Below are 25,958 nucleotides of genomic sequence, written 5' to 3' on the forward strand. Positions count from 1 at the left end.
ACCTTGAGCCGGTGAGATTTGAACCGCTGAACTGCTGATCTAGCAGTCAGCTGAAGTAGCCTGCAGTGCTGCATTTAACCACTGCGCCACCTCGGCTCATATATACTGTGCACAACCGGGGCCATATAACATTAAACAATAAACACAGCCATTCCTCTTGTCAACAATACCCCCCAAAATAGAAACCCAATGTACCTCTTCGACCCTCCATACACCTCTTTCTTTTGCCCCCCTCCAACTTTCCTTCTTCCCTCCATCCTTCCCCTCTATCCTACTTCCCCTCTGCCACTCAGAACTGCTGACCTTTCTGATTGACAAGCTCAGTGTCTTAGCCCCTGAGCCACCGCGTTGAGGATTTTACCTGTACAAATTAACAGCCCAAGATAATATATCTCGGCATTTAATCATGGCTTACATACAACACTTAATTAGCCATAAAAGCGATTATTATCAGTGCAACTCTTATCATCTTTCCAAATCCGATAAAAAGGTGACGATTCATCCTTCTGGGAAGTCGGCATTCAGATTTCATCCATCGCTTTTTCCATCAGAGAAACTGACCAGACAGTTCCTTCATGCGCCAATTATTCCATGATAAGCGTCTTTTAAAGTTCCCACTTTTGAGTGGCTCCAAAAAAATAAATTTCAGCCAGGAGTCAGAACACCATACGGATAGTCCTCGACTTGCGACCACAGCTGAGCCCAAGATTTCTGCTGTTAAGCGAAACATTTGTTAAGTGAATTTCGCACCATTTAGTGACCATTCCTGCCACAGTTGTTAAGCAGATCACTGTGGTTGATCAGTAAAATGGGGCAAAACTCACTCGACAAATATCTCACTTAAGAACAGAAACGTTGGGGTCAATTGTGGCCATAAGCCGAGGATCACCTGTGCCATTTCGAACAGCTGTGCAGTGTCTTTTTAAAAGCGGGGGTCACCCACCATGCGAGCCTCAGCTAAGGTGGGGGTTGAAGGTTTGGGGCTGGCTCCCTCGGGAAACTCAAACACGGGGGGGGGGTGTTTGAGGGTTTGGGTCACTCTTGGAGGGGCTGCCCCAGGGAAGAGGGGTGGCTTTACTCATAGGGCCCAAGGGGGATCGGGAAACAAGGCTCCACAGGTAGGAAGCTGCAGGGGGTGGGGGCAGATCCAAACTCGAAATAAGGAGGAATTTCCCCGCAGGCGGTTGGACCAGAAGCCCCCCCCCCAATCCCCTCCACCAGCCCTGCAAATGCTCGCAGGGGGAGAATCCGCGTCTTTGCGGAGCCCCCTTCGCTTCTCCGCCTTGGAGGCTGCGCTCCCCCAACCAACCTCCCGATCCCGGAGCGACCCTTTGGGGAGAAAGGCAGGAATGCGAGCAGCCCGAGACCCCCGGCTCGAATTCGCTAAAGCCCGCCCCCAAATTGGCAAGGCTCCGCCCCCCATTCCCCTGGGAGCCCCCCCATCAGCTCCCACCCCCAGGAAGGTCCGGACCAAAACCCTTGCGCGGTCTTTGGGGGGGGGGCTTTTGGGGGCGATGCCCTCTGGGTAGCCCAAGCGGGGCTGCTTTCCCCGCCCGCCCGCCCGGCCGGAGAGAGCCGCCCCTTTGGAGCCGCCCCCGCCTGCCCAGCCGAGGGGCCGCCCCAGGAAGCGGAGGCCGGCCGAGCTCCCCGGCGACGCTTCGGGGCCCCGCGCCGCTTCCTCCTCCTCCTCCTCCTCCTCGGGCCCCGCGCCGGAGAAGCGCTGAGCGGAGGGCCGGCGGGGATCGTGGCGAGCGATCGTCGGGGCCGGTGCTGCCCCGGGCGGCCATGCGGCGCTGGGGGCGAAGCGGGGGTCCCGGCGGCCTTTGCTGAGCGCCCCCCGCGCCCTCCTGGGCGGCCATGGCGCTGGCGGCGCCGGGGCTCTCCTCTGCCACCGGCCCGGGGGCGCCGCCGTGGTACCACAAGGACCTGAGCCGAGCGGCGGCCGAGGAGCTGCTGGCGCGGGCCGGGCGGGACGGCAGCTTCCTGGTGCGAGACAGCGAGAGCGTGGCCGGAGCCTTCGCCCTCTGCGTGCTGTGAGTGGCCCGCGGGCGCTGCCGGGGGGGGGCTGCGCGGGGGGGGGAGGCGGGGAGCCCCCGGGGAACGCCTGCCTGCGCCCCCTCCCCATATGACCTTGCGGGCCTCCTGCGCGATCCCCCAGCCGCCCCCCAAACTGGGCATTCCGGGGTGGCTGGAGGGCAGCGGTTGAGCGGGCTCTGGCCCAGCCTCCCTCCTTCCTTCCCTCTCTTTCCTCCCTCCTTCCCTCTCTCTCCCTTCTCTCTTTCCCCTTCTTCCTTTCCCAATTCGTCCTTTTCCCTCTGTCTCTCCTTTCCTTCCTTCCTTCCCTCCTTCCTTCCCTCTCTTTCCTCCCTCCTTCCCTCTCTCTCCCTTCTCTCTTTCCCCTTCTTCCTTTCCCAATTCGTCCTTTTCCCTCCCTCTGTCTCTCCTTTCCTTCCTTCCCTCCTTCCCTCTCCTTCCTCCCTCCTTCCCTCTCTCTCCCTTCCTTCTCTCTTTCCCCTTCTTCCTTTCCCAAATCGTCCTTTTCCCTCCCTCTGTCTCTCCTTTCCTTCCTTCCTTCCTTCCCTCCTTTCTACCTTCTTCCTTCCTCCCCCTTTCCTCCCTCCCTCCCCTCTCTTTCTCCCTCCTTCCTTCTCTCCCCTCCCCAGCCCTGCCTGGCGCTGGAGTCCCAGGGCTGACCTTCCGCCATGTAACCCGAGCTTTTGGGCTGCCAAATGCCAGCCTCCCGGGACGGGCTGGGCGACCCTGCCGCTTCCCCAGCCCAGCGGCCCTCCCGATCCCTTCTTTGGCCAGGAAACCCCCCCCCCGGGGGGCAGCTGCCGGTGTGTGCAGCGCTTCCCGCGCCCGCCCGGCAGACGCCTCCAGGGAAGCGCTTGGGAGCTGAACTTCCGAGCGAGCCCAGAAGGAGCCGCGGGGGGTTCTTGGCCCGCTGCTGCGCGGGGAGCCAAAGTCCAAAGTGGGCAGGACTGCGTGGCCGCGTCCCCGGGCTGCCTAGTAGGCACGTGCCCTCGCCCCCTCCTCACCTGCGGCAACCGTGTGGCTTTGGAAGAGCGGCGCCGCTTGGCTCTTTAGGCCGGGGGGTCTCCAAGCAGCTGCCTGGGGGATTCTGGGAGTCGAAGCCCACAAGTCTGAATCTTCCTGGCCTTGTGTGGTGGGAGCAGTTTCAGAGGGGGGGGGAGTTAAGACAGCGCTTGCCTCCCCCACATCTGCCCCCCCCCTCTCCTGGGGTTTCCTGGGGTTCCTCCTGCCCAGAATAGATGGGGGGTGGGCAACTCCCTCAGTCGGGCTGCCAGCCTCTCTCTGTCCTGTCTGGGTCCCAAGATGATGGGATGGGACTCCCCCCTCCCCATCATTTGAGGGTGGGGGTGGGATAGATAAAAGCAGATAAGATAAAACCGAGGCAGAAGAAGGGTTAACCCAAGGAGAAACTTTTGTTACTCAGAACTGAGTGTTTTTTTTGGGGGGGGGGAGTCAGTCCTGGGGAGACTCTGGGTTTGATTTCCCACTCCTATGGGGGCAGCAGTTGGAGTAGATTGACAAATACTTATCCTGGGAAGGTGGGGGAGGGGGAGTCCTTTGTGGGGGTGGGTGGGCTTCCCAAGTAACCTTTGCAAGAGTCTCCCTCCCTCCTCAATCTCTATATCTGTCTGTCTGTCTCTCCTTTCTCCTTTTCTTTCTCCCTTCCTTCTCTTCCTCTCCCTCTATTTCCCTCTGTCTCCCTTTCATTTTTTCCTCCCTCTATTTCTCTCTCTCTCTCTCTCTCCTGCTTCTTTCTCTCTCCCCCTCTCTCCCTCTGCTTCTGTTTCTTCTTCCCTTTCCCTCCCTCTCTGTGTCTCACACTCAAACACACACACACAGGAAAACCCTTCAGGATTTCCGCTGGTGGTGCTGCTGCCTTACCCAGTGAGTAAGGGCTCCCTGGCTGGCACATCCTTCTGGGCTGGCGGATCCTGGGCTCAGCCCCTCTTGCTGGAAGAGTGGGGGCGGGGTGGGGGGGGATGGCAGCTGCTGGGAGAGGAAAGGGGGCTGGGAGGGATGCACACACACTCTCACAGTGCCTGGGATTCTTTGGGGATGTAGCCATTCCTGCTTGGTCCAGGGACAGACTTCAGCCTTCACACACACACACACACACACACACCTCCAAACCTTCAAGCGTTGGCGGCTGCTGGAATGGGGGTGGGGGTGGGGGGTGGGCCCCACACGTGGAGAGAAGAGGGAGCCGAGCCAGCTCTGGTGCTAGCTAGTTTCCCCTTGTTCTGCAGCTCTTTCTCTCCGGGAACAGCCTGTTCTCTGCGGTGGCCGCTGGATGTTGGCAGCTGCTGAGCCGGTCACGGAACCCCAGCAGAGGACAAAATAGGAAGCGCCCTGTTCCTTAATGCCCCTCTCGTTACAGCCGCCCCCCTGGCACTCTCCCAGAGCTGGCAAAAGGCCGCTGGTGTTGAGAACATGAAGGAAACGTTGGCAGGGCTGAATGTGCCAAGCTCCTCGTTCTCCACGCCTCTCTGCTGGGACCAGGCATCCCGTGTTGCAGAATCCCACGGCTGGAAGGGACCTCAGAGGTCTTCTAGTCCAGCCCCTGTCAGAGACCTTAAGCCAGACTGGACAAATAGCTGTCCACTCTCTTCTTAAAAAACCTCCAGCAATGGAGCAGCCATAATGTCTGGAGGCAATCTGGTCTGTCTGTCTGTCTGTCTCATTTATCTCTCTCTTTCTCCCCACCCTGCTACCTACCTATCCACCCATCTCTCTCTCTCTCCATCCATCCACTCACCCATCTCTCTCTCTCCACTCTCTCCCCATCCATCCATCCACCTACCTACCCATCTCTCTCTCTCTCTCTCTCTCCATCCATCCATCCATCCATCCACTCACCCATCTCTCTCTCTATCCATCTCTCTCTCTATCCATCCACCTACTATCCACCATCTCTCTCTCCATCCATCCACTCACCCATCTCTCTACATCCATCCATTCATATCTCTCTCTCCATCTCTCCATCCATCTCTCTCTCCATCTCTCCCCATCCATCCACCCACCCATCTCTCTCTCTCTCCATCCATCCATCCATCCATCCACTCACCCATCTCTCTCTCTATCCATCTCTCTCTCTCTATCCATCCACCTACTATCCACCCATCTCTCTCTCCATCCATCCACTCACCCATCTCTCTCCATCCATCCATTCATATCTCTCTCTCCATCTCTCCATCCATCTCTCTCTCCATCTCTCCCCATCCATCCACCCACCCATCTCTCTCTCTCTCTCTCCATCCATCCATCCATCCACTCACCCATCTCTCTCTCTATCCATCTCTCTCTCTCTATCCATCCACCTACTATCCACCCATCTCTCTCTCCATCCATCCACTCACCCATCTCTCTCCATCCATCCATTCATATCTCTCTCTCCATCTCTCCATCCATCTCTCTCTCCATCTCTCCCCATCCATCCACCCACCCATCTCTCTCTCTCTCTCTCCATCCATCCATCCATCCATCCACTCACCCATCTCTCTCTCTATCCATCTCTCTCTCTCTATCCATCCACCTACTATCCACCCATCTCTCTCTCCATCCATCCACTCACCCATCTCTCTCCATCCATCCATTCATATCTCTCTCTCCATCTCTCCATCCATCTCTCTCTCTCTCTCCATCTCTCCCCATCCATCCATCCACCTACCTACCCATCCATCTCTCTCTCTCCATCCACCCACCCACTCACCCATCTCTCTATCCATCTCTCTCTGTCTATCCATCCACCTACCTATCCACCCATCTCTCTCTCCATCCATCCATCCACCTACCTACCCATCCATCTCTCTCCATCCATCTCTCTCTCTCTCCATCCATCCATCCATCCATCCATCCATCCAACTATCTAACATTTATCTATCTAATCTATCATCTCTACCTATATGTCTGCCTGTCTGTCCATCCATGTATCTTCCATTTGTTCTCTCGTATCTATTTTTACCTTTCTGTCTCATGGAATCCGAGGGCTGGAAGGGACCTTGGAGGTCTTCTACTCCAAGGGTCTCCAAGCCTTGGACCGTGGCCAGTACCAGTTCATGGCCTGTTAGGAACTGGGCCACAAGACCAGCCAGCGAGCTGGCGTAGCTTCATCTGTGCATGCACGGGCTATAGGTTGCATAGGAGACCCACCCATCTACCCCCCAGTTTGTGGAAGGAAGTTTTTGTTTCGAAACTACCTCCTAGTTCCACAAAGATTGGGGTCTGCTGTTCTAGTCCAAGCCCCCACCCAAGCAGGAGCCCCAGGCTAGACCATTTCTGACCGAGGACAGCCCAGTCTTTTCTTGAAAGCCTCCAGTGATGGAACTCCCACAACTTCCGAAGGGAACTTCTGTCCCATGCGTTGATTGTTCTCATTGTTAGGAAAATTCCTCCTTATTTCCAGGTTGAATCTCTCCTTGTTCACTTTTCATTCATTCTTCCTTCTCTGGCCTTGGGGGGCTTTGGAAAATAGCCTGACCCCCCTCCTCTCTGGGGCAGCCCCTCCCTCAAATATTGGAAGATGCTCTCCTGTCTCCCCTGGTCCTTCTCTTCCCTAGACTAGCCAGGCCCAGTTCTTGTAATCGTTCTTCATATTGCAGATTACAGATTAAGAGAGTAGGAAGGGACCATGTAGGTCATCTAGTCCAACCCCCCGCCCAAACAGGGACCCTACACCATTTCTGACCGAGCCCAGTCCAGTGTCTTCTTGAAAGCCTCCAGGGGTGAAGCTCCCACAACTTCTGATGGCAACTTCTGTTCCATTGAATATAGATGAATAGAGTTGGGACCTTGGAGGTCATCTAGTCCAACCCCCCACCCAAGCAGGAGACCCTACACCATTTCTGACCGATGCCAGTCCAGTCTCTTCTTGAAAGCCTCCAGGAGTGAAGCTCCCACAACTTCTGATGGCAACTTCTGTTCCGTTGCTTGATTATTATCACTGCCAGGAAATTCCTCCTTAGTTCTAGGTTGAATCTCCCCTTGTTCAGTTTCACTCTTGGAATAACTTTATTGTCACTTTGTAGGTCTACTAATCGGCATACATTACAATGAAAATTTCATAGCCTTCAGCTCTCAAAGGGTCCCCACCTCCAACAGACGCTACATATCTTTTTTTTTAAATTTTATTTTATTTATCAATTTCATATATACATTCACAATTATATGATCTCATAAATGTTATTAATAATATGTATTTATAACAATTTTTCCCTACTGTTAACAATATACTTGAAGATTGCTTTTTTAACATCCCATAGATCTATCTTATCTTACGGTCCTACTTCTTCTTCCTCCCTCCCTCTTTCCTTCCCTCCTTTCTTCTCTCCTACTCCCCTTCCTTCCCTCCCTCCTTCCCCTTCCCTCCTTCTCTCCTTCCTTCCCTCCTTCCTTCCTTCCCTCCTTTCTCCTCTCCTTCCTTTCCCCCTTCCTTTCCTCCTTCCTTCCCCCCTTCCTTCTCTCCTACATTCCCTCCTTCCTTCCCTCCTTTCTTCTCTCCTTCTCTCCTTCCTTCCCTCCTTCCTTCCCTCCTTTCTTCTCTCCTTCTCTCCTTCCTTCCCTCCTTCCTTTCCTCCTTGCTTCCTTCCCTCCTTCCTACTCCCCTTTCTTCTCTTTCTTCTCTCCTTCCTTCCTTCCTCCTCTCCTTTCCCTACATATCTTTCTTATTCTCTTGTTCTATAGAGCAGTGGTTCCCAAACTTGGCAACTTTAAGACTTGTGGACTTCAACTCCCAGAATTCTCCAGCCAGCTCTGCAGAGCTGGCTGGAGAATTCTGGGAGTTGAAGTCCACAAGTCTTAAAGTTGCCAAGTTTGGCAACCACTGCTATAGAGATTCTCCATCCTCTTGGTGATGCTTGTCCCCAAACAACCTACAACCTTTCCTACAAAGATACAAACGATCAGGAATATGAATCCTTCCATTCTCCATCATTCAGTCAGAGCTGAAGAAGCTTCTTGGATGAGAAGTGGAACATCTTCAAAGAAAAATCAGAAAGTCCAGTTGCTTCTTGGAAGAAAATAAAAAGCATCTTTGGGACTTTAGAGATTAGGTTGATCCCCTCTTTGGCAACTCCTCAAATGTTGGAAGAGAGTTACCATGCCCCCCCTCCTCCCCCCACGCATACCTAGGTCCCTCCATCTTTTCATCAAATAGGATGGTGACCCACAGTTCTACTTTCTCTCTCTCTCTCTCTCTCTCTCTCTCTCTCTCTCTCTCTCTCTCTCTCTCTCTCTCTCTCTCTCTCTCTTTCTCTCTCTCTCTTTCTCTTTCTCTTTCTTTGAAATTCCCAGCAAGCTGGATTCCTCCACATCCTTCCCTCCCTCACTGGGGGAGGCAAGATAAAAGAAATAACATCCTTGGGAAGAAACTGATAGAAGGAGGAAGTTTTCGAACTGGCCCTCTAGGTGCCTGCAAGGCCTCTTCTCCCTGCCCGCTGCTGTGTAGCTGGGATGGTGGGTGCAAATTTAGTCTGGGGTGCATTCAGTGCTGGGGTGCATTCAGTGCTTGCAAAGTGTGAGGATAGGGATAGGGAAAGAATAGATTATGAAATAAGAATAGCATATGGAATGAATAGAATAAGGAACAGAACAGAATAAGGAACAGAATAGAATAAGGAATAGAATAGAATAGAATAAGGAATAGAACAGAATAAGGAACAGAACAGAATAAGGAATAGAATAGAATAGAATAAGGAATAGAACAGAATAAGGAACAGAATAGAATAAGGAACAGAACAGAATAAGGAACAGAATAGAATAAGGAACAGAATAGAATAAGGAACAGAATAGAATAAGGAACAGAATAGAATAAGGACCAGAACAGAATAAGGAACAGAATAGAATAGAATAAGGAACAGAATAGAATAAGGAACAGAACAGAATAAGGAATAGAATGGAATAAGGAACAGAATAGAATAGAATAAGGAACAGAATAGAATAAGGAACAGAACAGAATAAGGAATAGAATAGAATAAGGAACAGAACAGAATAAGGAATAGAATAGAATAGAATAAGGAACAGAACAGAATAGAATAAGGAACAGAATAGAATAAGGAACAGAATAGAATAAGGAACAGAATAGAATAAGGAACAGAATAGAATAGAATAAGGAACAGAATAGAATAAGGAACAGAACAGAATAAGGAATAGAATAGAATAAGGAACAGAATAGAATAAGGAACAGAACAGAATAAGGAACAGAATAGAATAAGGAACAGAATAGAATAAGGAACAGAACAGAATAAGGAATAGAATAGAATAGAATAAGGAACAGAACAGAATAGAATAAGGAACAGAATAGAATAAGGAACAGAATAGAATAAGGAACAGAATAGAATAAGGAACAGAATAGAATAGAATAAGGAACAGAATAGAATAAGGAACAGAACAGAATAAGGAATAGAATAGAATAAGGAACAGAATAGAATAAGGAACAGAACAGAATAGAATAAGGAACAGAATAGAATAAGGAACAGAATAGAATAAGGAACAGAACAGAATAAGGAATAGAATAGAATAAGGAACAGAACAGAATAGAATAAGGAACAGAATAGAATAAGGAACAGAATAGAGTAAGGAATAGAACAGAATAAGGAATAGAATAGAATAGAATAAGGAACAGAACAGAATAGAATAAGGAACAGAATAGAATAAGGAACAGAATAGAATAAGGAACAGAACAGAATAAGGAATAGAATAGAATAGAATAAGGAACAGAACAGAATAGAATAAGGAACAGAATAGAATAAGGAACAGAATAGAATAAGGAACAGAATAGAATAAGGAACAGAATAGAATAGAATAAGGAACAGAATAGAATAAGGAACAGAACAGAATAAGGAATAGAATAGAATAAGGAACAGAATAGAATAAGGAACAGAACAGAATAGAATAAGGAACAGAATAGAATAAGGAACAGAATAGAATAAGGAACAGAACAGAATAAGGAATAGAATAGAATAAGGAACAGAACAGAATAGAATAAGGAACAGAATAGAATAAGGAACAGAATAGAGTAAGGAATAGAACAGAATAAGGAATAGAATAGAATAGAATGGGAGCTTGAAGATCTTCTAGCTCAGCCCTTTGCTTAAGCAGGAGAATCTATGCCATTCCAGACAAACGCCTGTCCAATCTCTTCTTAAAAACCTCCGGTGTTGGAGCAACCGCAACTTCTGGTGGCCAGCTGTTCCACGGCTTAATTGTCCTCACTGTCAGGAAATTCCTCCTTAGTTCCAGGTTGCTTGGTTAGTTTCCACCCATTGTTTCTTGTCCTGCCCTCCGGTGCTTTGGTGAATACTCCGACCCCCTCCTCTTTGTGGTAGCCCTTCCAATACCACAGTGGTTCTCAAACTTGGCAACTTTAAGACTTGTTGGAGAATTCTAGGAATTGAAGTCCACAAGTCTTAAAGTTGCCAAATTTGGGAACCACCGGACACCCCTGGTCCTTCTTTTTTCCAGACTAGCCAAAACCAAATCCTGCAGCCATTCTTGTTCTTCGTATGTTTTCATCTCCAGGCCTTTGATCACCTTAATTGTTCTTCTGTGAACTTTTTCCAAGCCCTCCAACGTTTTTTAAGCTGTAGGGTGGCCAAAATTGCTTGCAGTATTCCAGGTGTGCTCCTATTAGGGTTACCTTGGTTGAAAGGGGCTGGGAGAGCTTGGAGTAGCCGTGTTGTATGAATGGGCAGTCCTGCCAAGCCGTAATGCAGCATGACTTAGAGGTAGTCCTCAATTTATGGCCATTCACTTAATGACCACTCAAACTTAAAACGCCATGGGAAAAAGTATCGGTCATGCTCAACTTACGATCTTTTGTTTAGAGGCCGTTTGAAGTTACAACAACAGCAATAAAAAATGTGACTAATGAAATTTTTTCACACTTATGACCTTGGCCGCATCCCCAGGTCACATGATCAAAACTCAGACATTTGGCACCTGTCTCGTATTTATGACAGCAGTGTCCCAGGGTCACGTGATCCCCTTTTGCGACCTGATGAGCAAAGAGCCGAGGTGGCGCTGTGGTTAGGGTGCAGTATACTGCAGGCCACTTCAGCTGACTGCAATCTGCAGTTCAGCGGTTCAAATCTCACTGGCTCAGGGTTGACTCAGGCTTCCGTCCTTCCGAGGTGGGTGAAATGAGGACCCGGATTGTTGTTGGGGGCGATATGCTGACTCTGTCAACCGCTTAGAGAGGGCTGAAAGCCCTATGAAGCAGTATATAAGTCTAACTGCTATTGCTATCTATCATCCATCTATCTATCTATCTATCTATCTATCTATCTATCTATCTATCTATCTATCTATCTATCTATCTATCTATCTATCTATCTATCTATCTATCTATCTATCTATCTATCTATCTATCTATCTATCTATCTATGTGAAATGAGGACCCGGATTGTTGTTGGGGGCGATATGCTGACTCTGTAAACCGCTTAGAGAGGGCTGAAAGCCCTATGAAGCGGTATATAAGTCTAACTGCTATTGCTATAAGTCAGTGGGGAAGACATATTCACTTAACAGCTATGTGCAGTGATTCACTTAACTGTGACAAGAACGGTCGCAAAACGGGGCAAAACTCACTTAACCACTGTCTCGCTTAGTAACAGAAATGTGGGGGGGGCTCAATTGTGCTCGTAAGTTGAGGACTGCCTGCATTTAAAAAAAAATATATCCCTGTGTTAAGGATAGCGTTTGGCTCATGTCAAGACAAAATTACAGGTAATAACGGAGTCTCTCTATCACGAGTGTAACTTCTGACAGTCGTACATAGGGTAACCTCACCTGATTTCGTGTCCTTTTTTTGGGGGGAGGTCATTAAGTGAGCACCACAGCCGTTAAGTAAACCGATGGTCTGTTGTTCGTCAGTTTTACAGAGCCAAGGTGGCGCAGTGGTTAAATGCAGCACTGCAGGCTACTGCTAGATCAGCAGTTCAGCGGTTCAAATCTCACCGGCTCAGGGTTGACTCAGCCTTCCATCCTTCCGAGGTGGGTAAAATGAGGACCCAGATTGTTGTTGGGGGCAATATGCTGACTCTCTGTAAACCGCTTAGAGAGGCCTGAAAGGCCTATGAAACGGTATATAAGTCTACTGCTATTGCTGCTATTGCTATTGCTACTGAAAAGTGTAAAATGAGCTTTAAACAGCTGTAAACGCAGCCAGGTAACTACAGGGAGGAGAGATGTAGTGTCATACGTCAGGGCATTTTGCCGTAACTTCGAACAGTTGCTAAGCAACCTGTCGTAAGTCACGGTGCACCCGTAGTTCCTTCCTCTCTGCCTTTCCAAAGGCGACCCGTAAGCTCTCTTTATCCCCATCTGGACTTTGTCCCCAGCTGATCCTGTTCGTGCATAACACTTTGTGCAGCTGATCCTGTTCGTGCACACACTAAAAAAAACAAAACCCCGTGAAGGTGTGTGGTGTTTTTTTTTTTTTAAGGTGTGTGATTGTGCGTCAGCTGGGCTGACGGTGCACCACAATTCCTAGAACCCAGAGCCGCAAACCTTTCCCAGGTCACATTTTTATTGTGGCTATTAGTAACCTTGAGCAGACAAGAATCGGGCTCACGTGTTTTATTGCACTTTCTTTCCCAAGAAGAGAAAAATGTCCTCCTTTTAACCAACAAAGGTTTTGCATTTAAGGTAGTTTTATATGGGTTTGTTCCTTTTTTAAAATTTTTGATCAAGTGGCGCGGACGAGAAAGTAGAATTTCTTCTTTGACCAGGATAGAATTATTTCTCATCTTGGTTCTTAAAGATGATGGGCAGATGGGATTTTTGCAAGTGCTCATTGGTTTTGCATTTTGCAAAGCGCATGTCCTCGACTTACAACTGTCTTATTTAATGACCATTCAAACACTGCTGGGGGGAAAATGGCCGAGGGCTTGTCATTGCACTTAGAACTGTTGTGGCATCTCGGGGGGGCGGGGGGGGGATGTCACATCAACAAAATTTGGGTGCACTGGTTTAGATAGGTAGTCCTTGACTTAGGACCACAATGGAACCCAGAATTTATGTTGCTAAGTGAGTAATTTGTCAAGTCAGCCTTGCCCCGTTTTATGACTTTTCTTGCCACGGTTGTTAAGTGAATCACTGCAGTTGTTAAACGAGTAACACATCCGTTAGGTGACTCTGGCTGGCCACATGACCCCAGGACACTGCAACCGTCATAAAGTTGAAGCAGTTGTCAAACATCTGAATGTCAATCACACGACCCCAGAGAGGCTGCAATGGTCTCGTAAGTGTGAAAAACAGTCGGTAGTGACCGTTTGAAGTTACAACGGCAATGAAAAAGGTGACTCATGGCTGTTTTTCACACTTACGACCAAGTCTAAGACTACTTTTAGTTACAAAGCAAAAACCATTTTGTTTCTAGTCTGTAGTCCCCCCCCCCCCTTCCTCAGCTTTCAAAACCACAAATCGTATGTTCATTTTTGTCTGCTTCATGCAAAACACTTTTGGGTTTCCAGTCAGCCGTAAATGTAAATTCTGCCTTTTCCCTAGCCAAATAATTTTTATTTACCCATCACTGCCAGTTGTGTCACCTTCACAACCATTCCCGCCCCGGGGTGTGTGTGTGTTGTGCACCCCTCCTATTGTTTCGCTTCACTGCTTTATTCTAAGTTTCCTTTTTGGCTTTTACAAAGTTTCCAAACTGACAGTGGAGTATCCATTTTCGAATAAATGGTAAATATTAGGAATGCAGGTCCAGTACACAAGGGGAGAGGGGCTATTTGAGGGAAGGAGTGTGGGGCAGCAGATGGTAAATATGGTGAGTGGGGCTAGGAGCTGGGACGTTTCCACTTGCCACAGACCCCTGGCCCACTGGGGGAACTTCCTCTTTTCAAAGTGGGATTGCAAGAGGAGGGGAAGTGGACTGGGAAGAGAGCCATTTTTCAGGATTAAGATCTGGAGGTCTGGATTTACAAGGCCATGGACCCAAACTTTTGGGGCAACGGACCCCTGGCCTCGCTGCCCCCCCCTCCTTTGATCACCCCATTGTCAGAAGAAGCCCCCTACCCTTCATTTGAACAGGGGGGCCAGCATTCGCTGGCTGGGGAATTCTGGGAGTTGACGTCCGGACATCTTCAAGTTGCTAAGGTTGAGAAACACTGATCTAGAATATGAAAGTCTGCATAAAATTCCTTCCTATGCAAGGATTGAGGAACATTTGAAGTGTCTAGGACAGTGTTTCTCAACCTTGGCAACTTGAAGATGTCTGGACGTCAACTCCCAGAATTCCCCAGCCAGCGAATGCTGGCTGGGGGATTCTGGGAGTTGATGTCCGGACATCTTCAAGTGGCCAAGGTTGAGAAACACTGCTCTAAGGGGGTGATGTGTCAGTTTCAACCCTGATTACTAGATAAAAATCAACTTTTTGCGTCAATTTCAATGGATTAAAATCACCTTTCTCAGCCGCTGAGGCTTCCCTGCTCAGAAGAGGGGCTTCCTGATTGACTCTGCGACTAGTCAAATAAACCAGGTTAAGGTGATGGGCTACCTTGATTCATCCAGCCCGGGATGGCCTCAGCAGGCTCCCAACGCGTGGGTGGGTCTATTCCCGAGCTTCGCCAGCTCATTTTTACCCTGCTCCAGCGTGAATGGCGGTGCCCCCATTTTAAGAAGACTTTAGGCGTGGGGGCAGGACGAGTGTCCAGTTGCCGTGTTGTTGACTGTTTTGAGTTTTGAGGCTCTGCCAAAACCCAGCCCTGAACAACTGAAGACCAACTGGTGCGGGGGCCCCTTCTGTTCAAAACACCCATTTAGTGGCTGCCATAAATGCCCATTTCCCCCCAAGGCTTGTTATTACCGTGCCAGGTTTAGCTCGCTCTGGATTTCCCAGGCGGCTGATGTGCAAACTTGGGACTTTTAGAAAGCAACGTTCCCCAGCCGTGCGCCAGGCCTCCCTCGTGCGAACGCCTTGGAAACGTTTTCAAGCCGCTTCTGCTGAAAAGGGGAGGGGGGGGCGTTGGTCGAGGGAGGGGGGGGGCGGCTTCGGTTGTGGTTTGAAAAATATCACAAGAAGGCCGTGTGTTTTTCTTCTTGCCCAGCTTCACGCTCTCTTCAGATCCCCAGGAGGGAATCTCTCTCTCTGTGTCTCTGTCTGTCTGTCTGTCTGTCTGTCTCTCTCTCTCTCTCTCTCTCTCTGTGTTTGTCTGTCTATCTGTCTGTCTGTCTCTCTCTCTCTCTCTATCTGTCTCTTTCTCTGTGTGTCTCTTTCTCTCTCTCTTTCTCTCTCTCTGTCTCTCTCCCTTTGTCTTTGTCTCTCTCTCTCTGTCTCTTCCTTTCTCTCTCTTTCTGTCTTTGTCTGACTCTCTTTCTCTTTCTCTCTCTGTCTCTCTCTCTGTCTCTCTCTCTGTCTCTCTCTCTTTCTCTGTCTCTCTCTGCCTCTTCCTTTCTCTCTCTCCCTTGGTCTCTCCTTTGGTCTCTCTCTCTCTCTCTCTTTCTCTGTCTCTCTCTGTCTCTCTCTCTCTGTCTCTGTCTCTCTCTCCCTTTGTCTTTGTCTCTCTCTGTCTCACTCTCTGTCTCTCTGTCTCTCTCTGTCTCTCTCTCTTTCTTTCTCTCTCTCTCTCTCTCTTTTTCTCTCTCTGTCTCTTTCTCTGTGTGTCTCTCTCTCTCTTTCTCTCTTTCTGTCTTTCTCCCTTTGTCTTTGTCTCTCTCTCTCTGTCTCTTCCTTTCTCTCTCTTTCTGTCTTTGTCTGACTCTCTTTCTCTTTCTCTCTCTGTCTCTCTCTCTGTCTCTCTCTCTGTCTCTGTCTCTCTCTGCCTCTTCCTTTCTCTCTCTCCCTTGGTCTCTCCTTTGGTCTCTCTCTCTCTTTCTCTCTCTGTCTCTCTCTCTGTCTCTCTCTGCCTCTTCCTTTCTCTCTCTCCCTTTGTCTTTCTCTCTCTCTGTCTCACTCTCTGTCTCTCTCTCTGTCTCTCTCTCTCTTTCTTTCTCTCTCTCTGTCTCTTTCTCTGTGTGTCTCTTTCTCTCTCTCTTTCTCTCTTTCTGTCTTTCTCTTTGTCTTTGTCTCTCTCTTTCTCTCTCTCTCTCTCTGTCTGTCTCTGTGTGTTTGTGTGTCTCTCCCTCTCTCTCTCTCTCTCTCTCTTTCTTTCTTTCTTTCTCTTTCTCTCTCTTTTTCTCTCTCTGTGTGTGTCTCTATCTTTCTCTCTCCTCTCTCTCTTCTCTCTCTCTCTCTCTCGCCCTTTGTCTTTGTCTCTCTGTCTCACTCTCTCTCTCTGTCTCTCTCTCCACTTTTGCATTTGGAGAGAGTTCTTTGTATAGCTGAGGGGGGGGGGAATTGGAGCCCCCCCCCCATTCCTCGTGGCCTTCCTTGCCGTCCAGGGTTGGGTTTTCATGGCTTCTGACTCAGCCTGGGAATGTGAGGGGAATGCGCGGAGGTTGCCAGCCACAAAGCGGCACATGGGGATCCTTCGGCTCCTGTTTTTTCCGGTCTGCTCTGGCTCACTGGACGCTTGGGGGAGGAGGGGGGGGGCTGGCAGGAAGCAGGATGACAGAGTTGAAAGGGACCTTGGAGGTCTTCTAGACCCACCCACCCCCTGCTCAAGCGGGAGACCCAGTCAGACCAAAGGCTGTGCAGTCTCCCCTTAAGAAACCTCCAGGGATGGGGCACCCACAACTTCTGGTGGCAAGCGGTTCCACTGGTTAATTGTCCTCCCTGCTAGGGAGTTTCTCCTTAGTTCCAAGTTGCTTCTATCCTTGATTGGTTTCCCTCCATTGGAAAATGCCCCCCCCCACAGGTCTCCCCAGCCCCCTCGTGAGCCTAGGTGGCTTCTGCCACCCCCAGAATCCGGGGGGCCAAGAACTGGGAGAGAAGGATGGGCTTTGCAATCCGGGAGGTCCCAAGGGATCCCAATCTCGGCTTTCCTGACTGAGCCTCTGTGGCCCAGGGGTCTCGCCTGCCTGTCTTTCCGGGGTGGGGGGTTTCTGCTCAGCCTCCCAAGCCAGCTGTTTTCCTCTGGCTTCCTGCCCCCTTAGCTCTTCTGCAGACCTTGGGAAGGAAGGGGGTTCGGATGGCAGGGAAGCAGATGCCGCGTTTCTGAGTGGCTGGAATTTCACCCAGCCCCCCACCCCCGCCGGTGGCAGCCGCCTCTGAGCTGCTGTGTGGGGCAGGCCCTGGCAAGCCCCCCCCCCTGCCCCCACCCCAAGCCTCTTTGCCTCCCTCGGGGGCTGACGGAGCCTCCGTGGCATTTGGGTAGCCGGAGGGCCTGGTGGCAACACCTGTGCCCAGATGCCACCTCTGGATCACTCATGGCAGCGCAGGGAGTCCTCGGCTTACGACCACAATTGGGCCCAGCGTTTCTGTCGCTAAGCGAGGCGGTTGTTCAGCGGGTTTTGCCCCATTTTATGACCTTCCTTGCCATGGCCGTTAAGTGAATCCCTGCAGTTGTTAAGCTGGTAACATGGTTGATAAGCGACCCCAGCTTCCCTGTTGAGTTTGCTTGTCCGAAGGTCGCAAAAGGGGATCGGGTGACCCCCCCCCCAGGACAGGTCGTAAATACGAGCCAGTTGCCAAGGGGCTGAATTTTGATCACGTGACCTGCCTGCACACCTGTATTAGTGCAAGAGTCTTTCAGTTGCAGTTGGCACCCCACACATACACACGGACACGCACACCTGCCTGCAATTCTGCGCTAGTGCAAGACTTCGACTGCATTAACCTCCCTCTCTCTCACCCACACACCTCTACACACACACATCCCTACACACACCCGTGTCTGTTGGCACAAGTATGTGCTTGCCTACTAGTGAAAGGCTTATCACCTTTGCCTGCCTGGCACATCTATGCTAGTGCAAGGTTGTTCTGGCAAATGCGTGTGTCACACACACACACATGCACACACACGCACACACGCTTGGCTACCTAACACGTGTGTGGGTGCGTGTGCAGGCTATTCAAGACTCATCAGCTGGGTTAGCCTCCCCCCCCCCCCAGCGGCACAGGGAAGATCCTTCCTCTCTTCTCTCTCTCTTTCTCACTCACTTCTTTCTGTCTTCCCTCCCCCTCCCCTCGGCCTGTGCTTTTCCCTGAGTCACGCCGTGTCCCCGCCTGACGCAAGGGGGGCACGGAGGCTCCAGCCCAGGTGGGGGAAGCCATGAGCCAGCTGTCAATAATGCCCCCACAGAGAGACTCAGTCCTTGGCTGCCGCCCATCCACCCTTGGCAAGGCCGATTGGGGAGGGGGGGGGGCTTTTCACTGAAGGGCGGGGGAGGCTTTTGCGGGGGGTCTCAAGCTGGCATCTTCCCTTGAAGCCCCTGCACCCAACGACAGCCAGGCAGAGTAGGATGGCTTTGGAAGAGACGTAGCCAACCTTGAGGACTGGTGGACTTCCATTCCCAGAATTCCCCTGGGGAATTCCCCTGGGGAATTCTGGGAATGGAAGCCCACCAGTCTTCAGGTGGCTGAGGTTGGCTGCCCCGCTGGAGAACTTTAAGGCAATTGTGAGCCTTTTGTCGTCGTCCCCCCCCCCGTCCAGAGGGGCTCGGAGGCCCCTTCCCTTCCTACAGTGAGATGCTTCATGCACACTCCGCTGTCATCTGGATGGCTGCGGCACATGGGTAGGGTGGTGCTTTCCTCGCGGCTTTGTGGCCATTGTCCCCCTTCCCAGGTTGGGCATTGGGCGGGCCTCCCCCTGAGCAGAAGGTGGCTGGAGCAGCCGGAGGCCCCCACATCCCACCCTGGGGGTCCCCTTTAGGGCACACCTCTTCCCTGGACAGGACCGGGGGGGGGGGCTCACAAAGAGGCACAGACCTTGCCCCCCCCCCCCCCCCGATGCTAGAAAGGGGTGCCTGGGCCAGCAGCCCTCAGGGAAAGGAGGCTCCGTCCCCTCTTGCCTCCCCCTGCTTGAACTCAAGGGGGGGAAAGGAGGGGAGGGAAGAGACACTCGAGGGAGCCCCCCCCCTCTGAAGTCATCAGCCGGCTGGTCAGCTCCGTCAGCACAAGAGTCCTTTGTCTGCTCTTCAGCTGCTGGGCTGGGCTCTCCCTGGAGTGTCTGGCGGGGATTACGGCCTTCCGTGACGGGCGGCCAGAGAGACAGAATGGAGGGTCCTGGGGAGTGGGGGGGGGAGGAGACCCCGTTTATGCAGACCCTGCCTCTGCAAACTCAGCCCCCCCCCCGCCTGGGATTCAAAGGGCCGGCTTGGCCAGAGGAAAGGGAGTCCTCGACCTACAACGGCTGTTTGGTGACCCTTCCAACTTAAAACAGCCCTGGATAAAAAAGGGGTGTGGCCTGTTTTTCACACTTACGACTGATCAAGGTCACGGGATCAAAATTCAGGCGCTCGGCAAGCGACTCATACTTAAGACGGTTGCAATCCCCCGGGGTCACGACCTTCTGGCTGGCAAACTCAATGGGGAAACCAGATTCGCTTCACTGCCGTGCTCCTGATTTAACATCTGCGGTGATTCACTTAACGGCGACGGTGGCCAGAAAGTGGTCCCAAAATGGAGCAGACGCTGATCCCCTTTGGTGGCCTTCCGACGAGCAAACTCAATGGGGAAGGCAGATGCGCTTAACAACCAAGGGACAGTTGTGGCGAACCAGGTCATAACAATGGAGCAAAATTCACTTAGTGACTGTCTCACTTAGCAACAGTCGTTTTGGGGCTCAATCGTGGTCGTAAGTCGGGGGCTCCTTGAACAAGAAGCAGAAGAGACTGTCCTGAGCATCCTTTGGTTTGGCTAATGTCCTCTCCACCTTTGTGGCAGCCAAGGAGGCCCCTGGCTTGGAACAGGAGGCCTGGGTGCGAATTCAGATCAGAGGCAACATTTCTCAGGCTGAGGTCTCGGTGGTCTTGGCTGGCTGGGGATTCTGGGAATTGAATTAACGCAGACTTTAAAGTTGCTAAAGTTGAGAAACTCTTGACTGCCCTTGTCAATCGGTACTAAATCAACCCCAGGGAGAGGGTCTCTGCCTGCAGCCCCTTCCCCAACTGACCCCTCTCCAGATCTGCTCGTCCTTCGCCGTGTCCCTGACCAGCCCCCTCCGAGCTGTGCCTGGCAGAACGCAACCGGTCCCCGTGCCAGGAATGCCAGCCTGTTGTCTAAACCGTCCTCCGAAGTGGTCCCTGTGCCGTTCCGTGGCCGTGGCCGGCACCTCCTGACTCGCCGGAGGAAGAGCGCACGATGGCCGCATCCCTCCCATCTGTCTGAGCCTTTGTTGGAGCTGAGCTGAAGCTGCCTGGCTCCTGCCGGCCTCTCCGGGCCTGCCCCAAATCCTCCCGGCTATTTCGGGCATGGAACAAACTTTGCGGGAAAGTTCCAAGCAGGCGGAATTGCTCTCCCCCCACCCCCCCACACCCCCTGCGCCAGTTTGAGACAGCTGGGAGAATCTCCTGGGCTTATAGCGGAAGTCCTCGACTTACAAGGGTCCATTTAGTGACCGTTTGAAGTTATGACAGCACTGGAAAAAAAGGGACTTACGACCATTGTTCACACAACAGTTGCAGCATCCCCCAAATCCTCGGAAGGTGACTCGTATTTATGACGATCTCCGCGTCCTGGGGTCACGTGGTCTCCTTTTGCAACCTTCTGACGAGCAAAGTCAATGGGGGAGCTGGATTCACTTAACAGCCGTGTGACTCACTTAACAACTGCAGTGGCAAGATGGGCAAAACTCTCTTTAAAAATGTCTCACTTAGCCACGGAAATTTTGGGCTCAATTGTGGTCGTAAGTCAAGGACTACCTGTACTGGAAAGCGGGGGGGTTGGGGAGGAGGAAGAATGCCGGTTGCAGAGCTTGGCCCTGGGTTCAAATGAACTCCCTTATTTGACTCCCATTTGCAAAAAACCGGCCGGTGCCAGGATCCTGCTTTGTATACGTAACCGGATTTGCATACAGGGAGTCCTCGACTTAACGGCCACAATTGTGCAAAAATTCCTGTGCTTAAGCCAGGCACTTGCGATGTGAATTTTGCCCCCTTTTACGACCTTTCTTGCCACAGTTGTTAGGTGAATCACTGCATTTGCTAAGTTAGCAACACGGTCCTTAAGTGAATCCGGCTTCCCCATTTCCCTTTGCTGGCCAGAAGGTCGCAAAAGGGGATCACGAGACCCCCCAGGGGCACTGCGACCGTCATAAATATGAACCAAGCATCCAAATGTTGATCCCCTTTGGATCGTGTTCCAAAGATCGTATCTGTGGGAAACGGTGAAAAGACGGGTGAATCCTCTTTATGAAGCCTTTGGGAAGGCCACAGCTGGGATCCTGCAACTCTGGCTGGGGAATTCTGGGAGTTGGAGTCCACCCATCCTCAAGTGGCCACAGTTGAAAAACGGGGGTTTAAAATTGAGACGATGGCTCTGAATGGGAGGCTCCCCGTTTTCGCCCTTCCTGACGTCTTCTCCTGTCTCTTCCAGGTTCCAGAAACACGTCCACACCTATCGGATTTTGCCTGATGAAGAGGAGTTTTTGGCCGTCCAGGTGAGAGTTTGCATTTGTCCTCTGTTTCCCCTGCGGTGAACGTCTACATCAGGTGTGAACTCCAGCCAGTTCTGACAGGTTCTGGAGAACCGGTAGTGGAAATTTTGAGTAGTTCGGAGAACCGGCAAATGCCACCTTTGGCTTGACACAAAGTGGGGAGGGAAGGGGGATTTTGCAGGATCCTTCCCCTGCCACGCCCGTCAAGCCACACCCACAAAACCTGTAGCAAAAAAAAATTGAATCTCACCACTGTCCTGCACCCCTTCTTGTTTAGAGTAAGCTTTCTCAACCGTGGCAACTTTTAAGACTTGTGGACTTCAACTCCCAGAATTCCATGAAGCGACGCTGGATGGGGAGTCTTGGGAATTGAAGTCCACACATCTTAAACTTGCTGGGAACCCCTGCTTTAGTCAGGAGTGTGACTCCTTCAAGCCTCCTGCCTTTCTCCATTGCTCATCCGCACACAATAACAGAGTTGGAAGGGACCTGCGAGGTCTTCCAGTCCAACCCCCTGCTCAAGCAGGAGACCATTTCATGGCCCAATCTCTGCTTAAAAACCTGCAGTGATGGATGATTCACCAGGCTCCAAGTTGACTCAGCCTTCCATCCTCCTGAGGTGGGTCAAATGAGGACCCAGATTGTTGGGAGCAAGAGGCTGACTCTCTAAACCCCTCAGAGAGGGCTGGAAAGCACTGCAAAGCGGTATATAAGTCTAAGTGCTATTTCTATCACAATTTCTGGAATCAACTTCTGTTCCACAGATTCATTGTCCTCACTGTCAGGAAATTTCTCCTCCGTTCTAAGTTGCTTCTCTCCTTGATTAGTTTCCACCCATTGCTTCTTGTTCTGCCCTGTTCTGCTTTGGAGAATAGTTTGACTCCCTCTTCTTTGTGGCAACCCCTGAGATATTGGAAGATGCTATCATGTCTCCCCTAGTCCTTCTTTCTATTAAACTAGACCTACCCAGTTCCTGCAACTGTTCTTCATATGTTTTAGCCTCCAGTCCCTTAATCCTCTTTCTTGCTTTTCTCTGCACTCTTTCTAGAGTCTCCGCATCTTTTCTACATCGTAGAAACTGGATTCAATATTCCACGTGTGGCCTTATCAAGGCCTTATCAAGTGGTATTAATGCTTAATTCTAACCCTCTGTTAATGCAGCCTCAAAGAGCTATTGCTATCCCATTTACCAGAGCAGGTTGACAGTGATAAGCAGAGGACAGTTGGCCATGGAGGAATCTCCTAATGTTTTGGAAAAGGCATTTCTGGGCTCTGTATTTTCATGTCGATCAAGATCTTGTGAAGAGCTAATAGCACTTTATAAGGGCCTTGGGAAGGCCACACTTGGAATTCGGCATTCAGTTTGGTCGCCACAATGTAGAAAAGATGTGGAGAAAGAGTGCAGAGAAGAGCAACAAAGAGGATTAGGAGACTGGAGGCTCAAACATATGAAGAACAGTTGCAGGAACTGGGTGTGTCTAGTTTAATGAAAAGAAGGACCAGGGGAGACATGATAGCATCTTCCAATATCTCAGGGGTTGCCCCAAAGAAGAGGGAGTCAAGCTATTCTCCAAGGCACCTGAGGGCAGAACAAGAAGCAATGGGTGGAAACTAATCCAGGAGAGAAGCAACTTAGAATTAAGGAGAAATTTCCTGACAGTTAGAACAATTAACCAGTGGAACAGAAGTTGCCTCCAGAAGTTGTGAATGCCCCAACACGGGAGGTTTTTAAGGAGATGTTGGATAACCATTTGTCTGAAACAGTATAGGGTTTCCTGCCTAGGCAAGGGGTTGGACTAGAAGACCTCCAAGGTCCCTTCCAGCTCTGTTATTTTATTCTATGTCCTGCTTGCCCGCCAGATCCTCCTCTGCCCTCTTCCCCATTCTGAGTTCCGTATGAAAGTTTGCTCCCCCCCCCTGCTTGGAAATGGCCCAAGGGGAAGAAAAATTGAGGCCTGGGCCCCCCCCCCGGAGAGAGCCATTCCGGGAAATCTGGGTCATGCGCCTCCTTTTCTGCAGGCGGCATCTTCTCGGCTGCTTCTCTTGGGCAGCCTCAGCTGGTGAGAGCCCAGCAGATGCCCACACAGTGCTGATCTTGGGCGAGGCCAGCCGGACCCATTGACGGGGCACAGGGGCCCTATTGTGCTCCTGGCCAAGCAGGATAAGGGAGGAGGCGGGCGAAAGGCGCGCCAGCTGCGGAGAGGAAGACTGTGGGCTGACGGGGCATCCTCAACCGGACGTTGAGTCTGCGTGCCAAGTGGGCAGCCGAGGCAAGGCAGAACGGGCCAGCCGGTGCCCCTGCCAGCTTCATCCTGGCTAAGCCAGAGCCGTAGTCCATCCTTCCCAGAGGCTGAGAAATCCAATAGGTACAGAGAGAGTCCTCCATTTATAAGAGTTCATTTACTGACCATTCGAAATGACAGAGGCACTGAGAAATGTGACCATTTTTCACACAAATAACTCAAACACAACTTTCTCCTCTGGTTTTCCAAGTCGCCCAGCTAGCTTTCATGGCAAAGGCTAGACTAGAACTCACCGTCTCCTGGTGATTGACCCAAAGCTTTTAGGGCTAAGGTGGGCCTTGAACTCCTGGCGTCTTGCTTTCTAGCCTGTACATTAACCCCAATCAGGACAGGCCCCCCAGAGTTCACTATCATAGAGATGGAAGGGACCTTAGAGGTCTTCTAGTCCAGTGTTTCTCAACCTTGTCAACTTGAAGATGTCTGGACTTCAACTCCCAGAATTCCTCAGCCAGCTTTCGCTGGCTGAGGAATTCTGGAGTTGAAGTCCAGACATCTTCAAGTTGCCAAGGTTGAGAAACACTGTCCTAGACACTTCCCCATCTTCAAGTTGACAAGGTTGAGAAACACTGTTCTAGTCCAACCCACTGCTGAAACAGGAGAACTTGTACCTTCCTGGACAAATAGCCAACCAGTCTCTTCTTCTTAAAAACCTCCAGTGATGGAGGAGCAGCCACAACTTCTGGTGGCAAGCAGTTCCACGGGTGAATGGTCCTCCCTGTTAGGAAGTTTCTCCTTAGTTCCAGGTTGAATCTCTCCTTGATGAGTTTCCACCCGTTGCTTCTTCTTCTCCTGCCTTCGGGGGCTTTGGGAATAGCTTGACCCCCTCCTCTTCTTTGGGGCAGCCCCTCAAATACTGGAAGACTGGTCTTATGCCCCTCCCCCAATCCTGAGAGAGATTGCTTAGCTCTCCAACCCAGCGCCCCCAAGCTGCCACCCCCAGTCCCCACAGTTCCTGGGTGGGCTCCTGGGGTCCACTCTTGGCAAGAGGCAGGCAGTAGTTCCTCCCCCTGCGGCCGGCGCCAGGGGACACAAGTTCTCCTTTCTTCCTGCTGACCTCCAGGGAGTCCGGTGCGGCGTTTCAAGACGCTGGGCGAGCTGATTTCCCTCTACCTGCAGCCGAATCAGGGCCTGGCCTGCACTCTGCTCTTCCCTTGGACGAGGAAGGAGAAGAGAATGCGGAGGAGAGGGACTACTCCGGTACCAATCAGCCCTTCCCCTCCTCCTTTTTCTTCCTTCCTTCCTTCTTTCTTCTTTCTCTGTCCCTATTATCTCCCTCTTTCTTCCTTCCTCCCTCCTTCCTTCCTTTCCTTTTTTTTCTCTGTCCCCATCTCCCTCCCCCTCCTTCCTTCCTTTCCTTCTTTTCTCTGTCCCCATCTCCCTCCCCTCCTTCCTTTCCTTTCCTCCCTCCCTTCCTCCCTTCTCCTCCTTCCTTCCCTCCTTTTCTTTCCTGTCCCCATCATCTCCATTCCTTCATTTCCTCCTTCCTTCCTTCCTTCCTTCCTTTCTTCCTTCCTTCCTTCCTTCCTTCCTTTCCTCCCTCCTCCTCCTTTGTTCCTTCCTCTGTTCCCATCATCTCCCTCCCTCCTTCCTTCCTTTCCCCCTTCCTTCCTTCCTTTCTCCTTTGTTCCTTCCTCCCTTCTTTCTCTGTCCCCATCATCTCCCTCCCTCCCTCCCTCTTCCTCCTTCCCTTCCTTTCTTCCTGCCTTCCTTTTTTTCTTTTCTCTGTCCCATCTCCCTCCCTCCTTCCTTCCTTTTCTTCCTTCCTTTCCTTCCCTCCCTTCCTCCCCTCCTCCTTCCTTCCCTCCTTCTTTTCTCTGTCCCCATCATCTCCCTCCCCTCCTTACTTCTTTTCCTCCCTCTTCCTCCTTCCTTCCTTCCTCTGTCCCCATCATCTCCCTCTTCCCTCCTTCCTTCTTCATTCCTGCCTTCCTTTTTCTTTTCTCTGCCCCATTTTTCTACCTCCTTCCTTCCTTTCCTTCTTTTCTCTGTCCCCATCATCTCCCTCTTCCCTCCCTCCCTTCCTCATTCCTTCCTGCCTTCCTTTTTTCTTTTCTCTGCCCCATTTCCCTCCTTCCTTCCTTTCCTCCGTCCTCCTTCCTTCTTTCCTTTTTTTCTCTGTCCCCATCATCTCCTTCCTTCCTTCCTTCCTTCCTTCTTTTCTCTGTCCCCATCTCCCTTCTCCTCCTTCCTTTTCTTCCTTCCT

The 25,958-nt window shown here is 51.0% G+C and overlaps 1 protein-coding gene across 2 annotated transcripts in view; it reads left to right on the forward strand.

Annotated features, from left to right (window-relative positions):
- Nucleotides 1-1,619: 1,619 nt before the first annotated feature.
- Nucleotides 1,620-25,958, forward strand: part of INPPL1 (inositol polyphosphate phosphatase like 1) — a 68,463-nt gene continuing 44,124 nt past the window's right edge. Inside the window, exons 1-2 of one of the 2 annotated variants that reach the window (XM_087720919.1) lie at nucleotides 1,620-2,033; nucleotides 21,392-21,455. In XM_087720919.1, coding sequence (XP_087577045.1) covers nucleotides 1,858-2,033; nucleotides 21,392-21,455 — 240 coding nt within the window. In that variant the 5' untranslated portion in view covers nucleotides 1,620-1,857. The remainder of the gene's footprint in view (nucleotides 2,034-21,391; nucleotides 21,456-25,958) is intronic. The other variant, XM_087720918.1, reaches the window with a different exon arrangement.

The sequence above is a fragment of the Thamnophis sirtalis genome, unplaced genomic scaffold (assembly GCF_051295495.1).
Source record: "Thamnophis sirtalis isolate CommonGarterSnake01/CBP01778 unplaced genomic scaffold, rThaSir2_p1.2 scaffold_8, whole genome shotgun sequence".
Classification (NCBI taxonomy): Eukaryota; Metazoa; Chordata; class Lepidosauria; order Squamata; family Natricidae; genus Thamnophis; species Thamnophis sirtalis.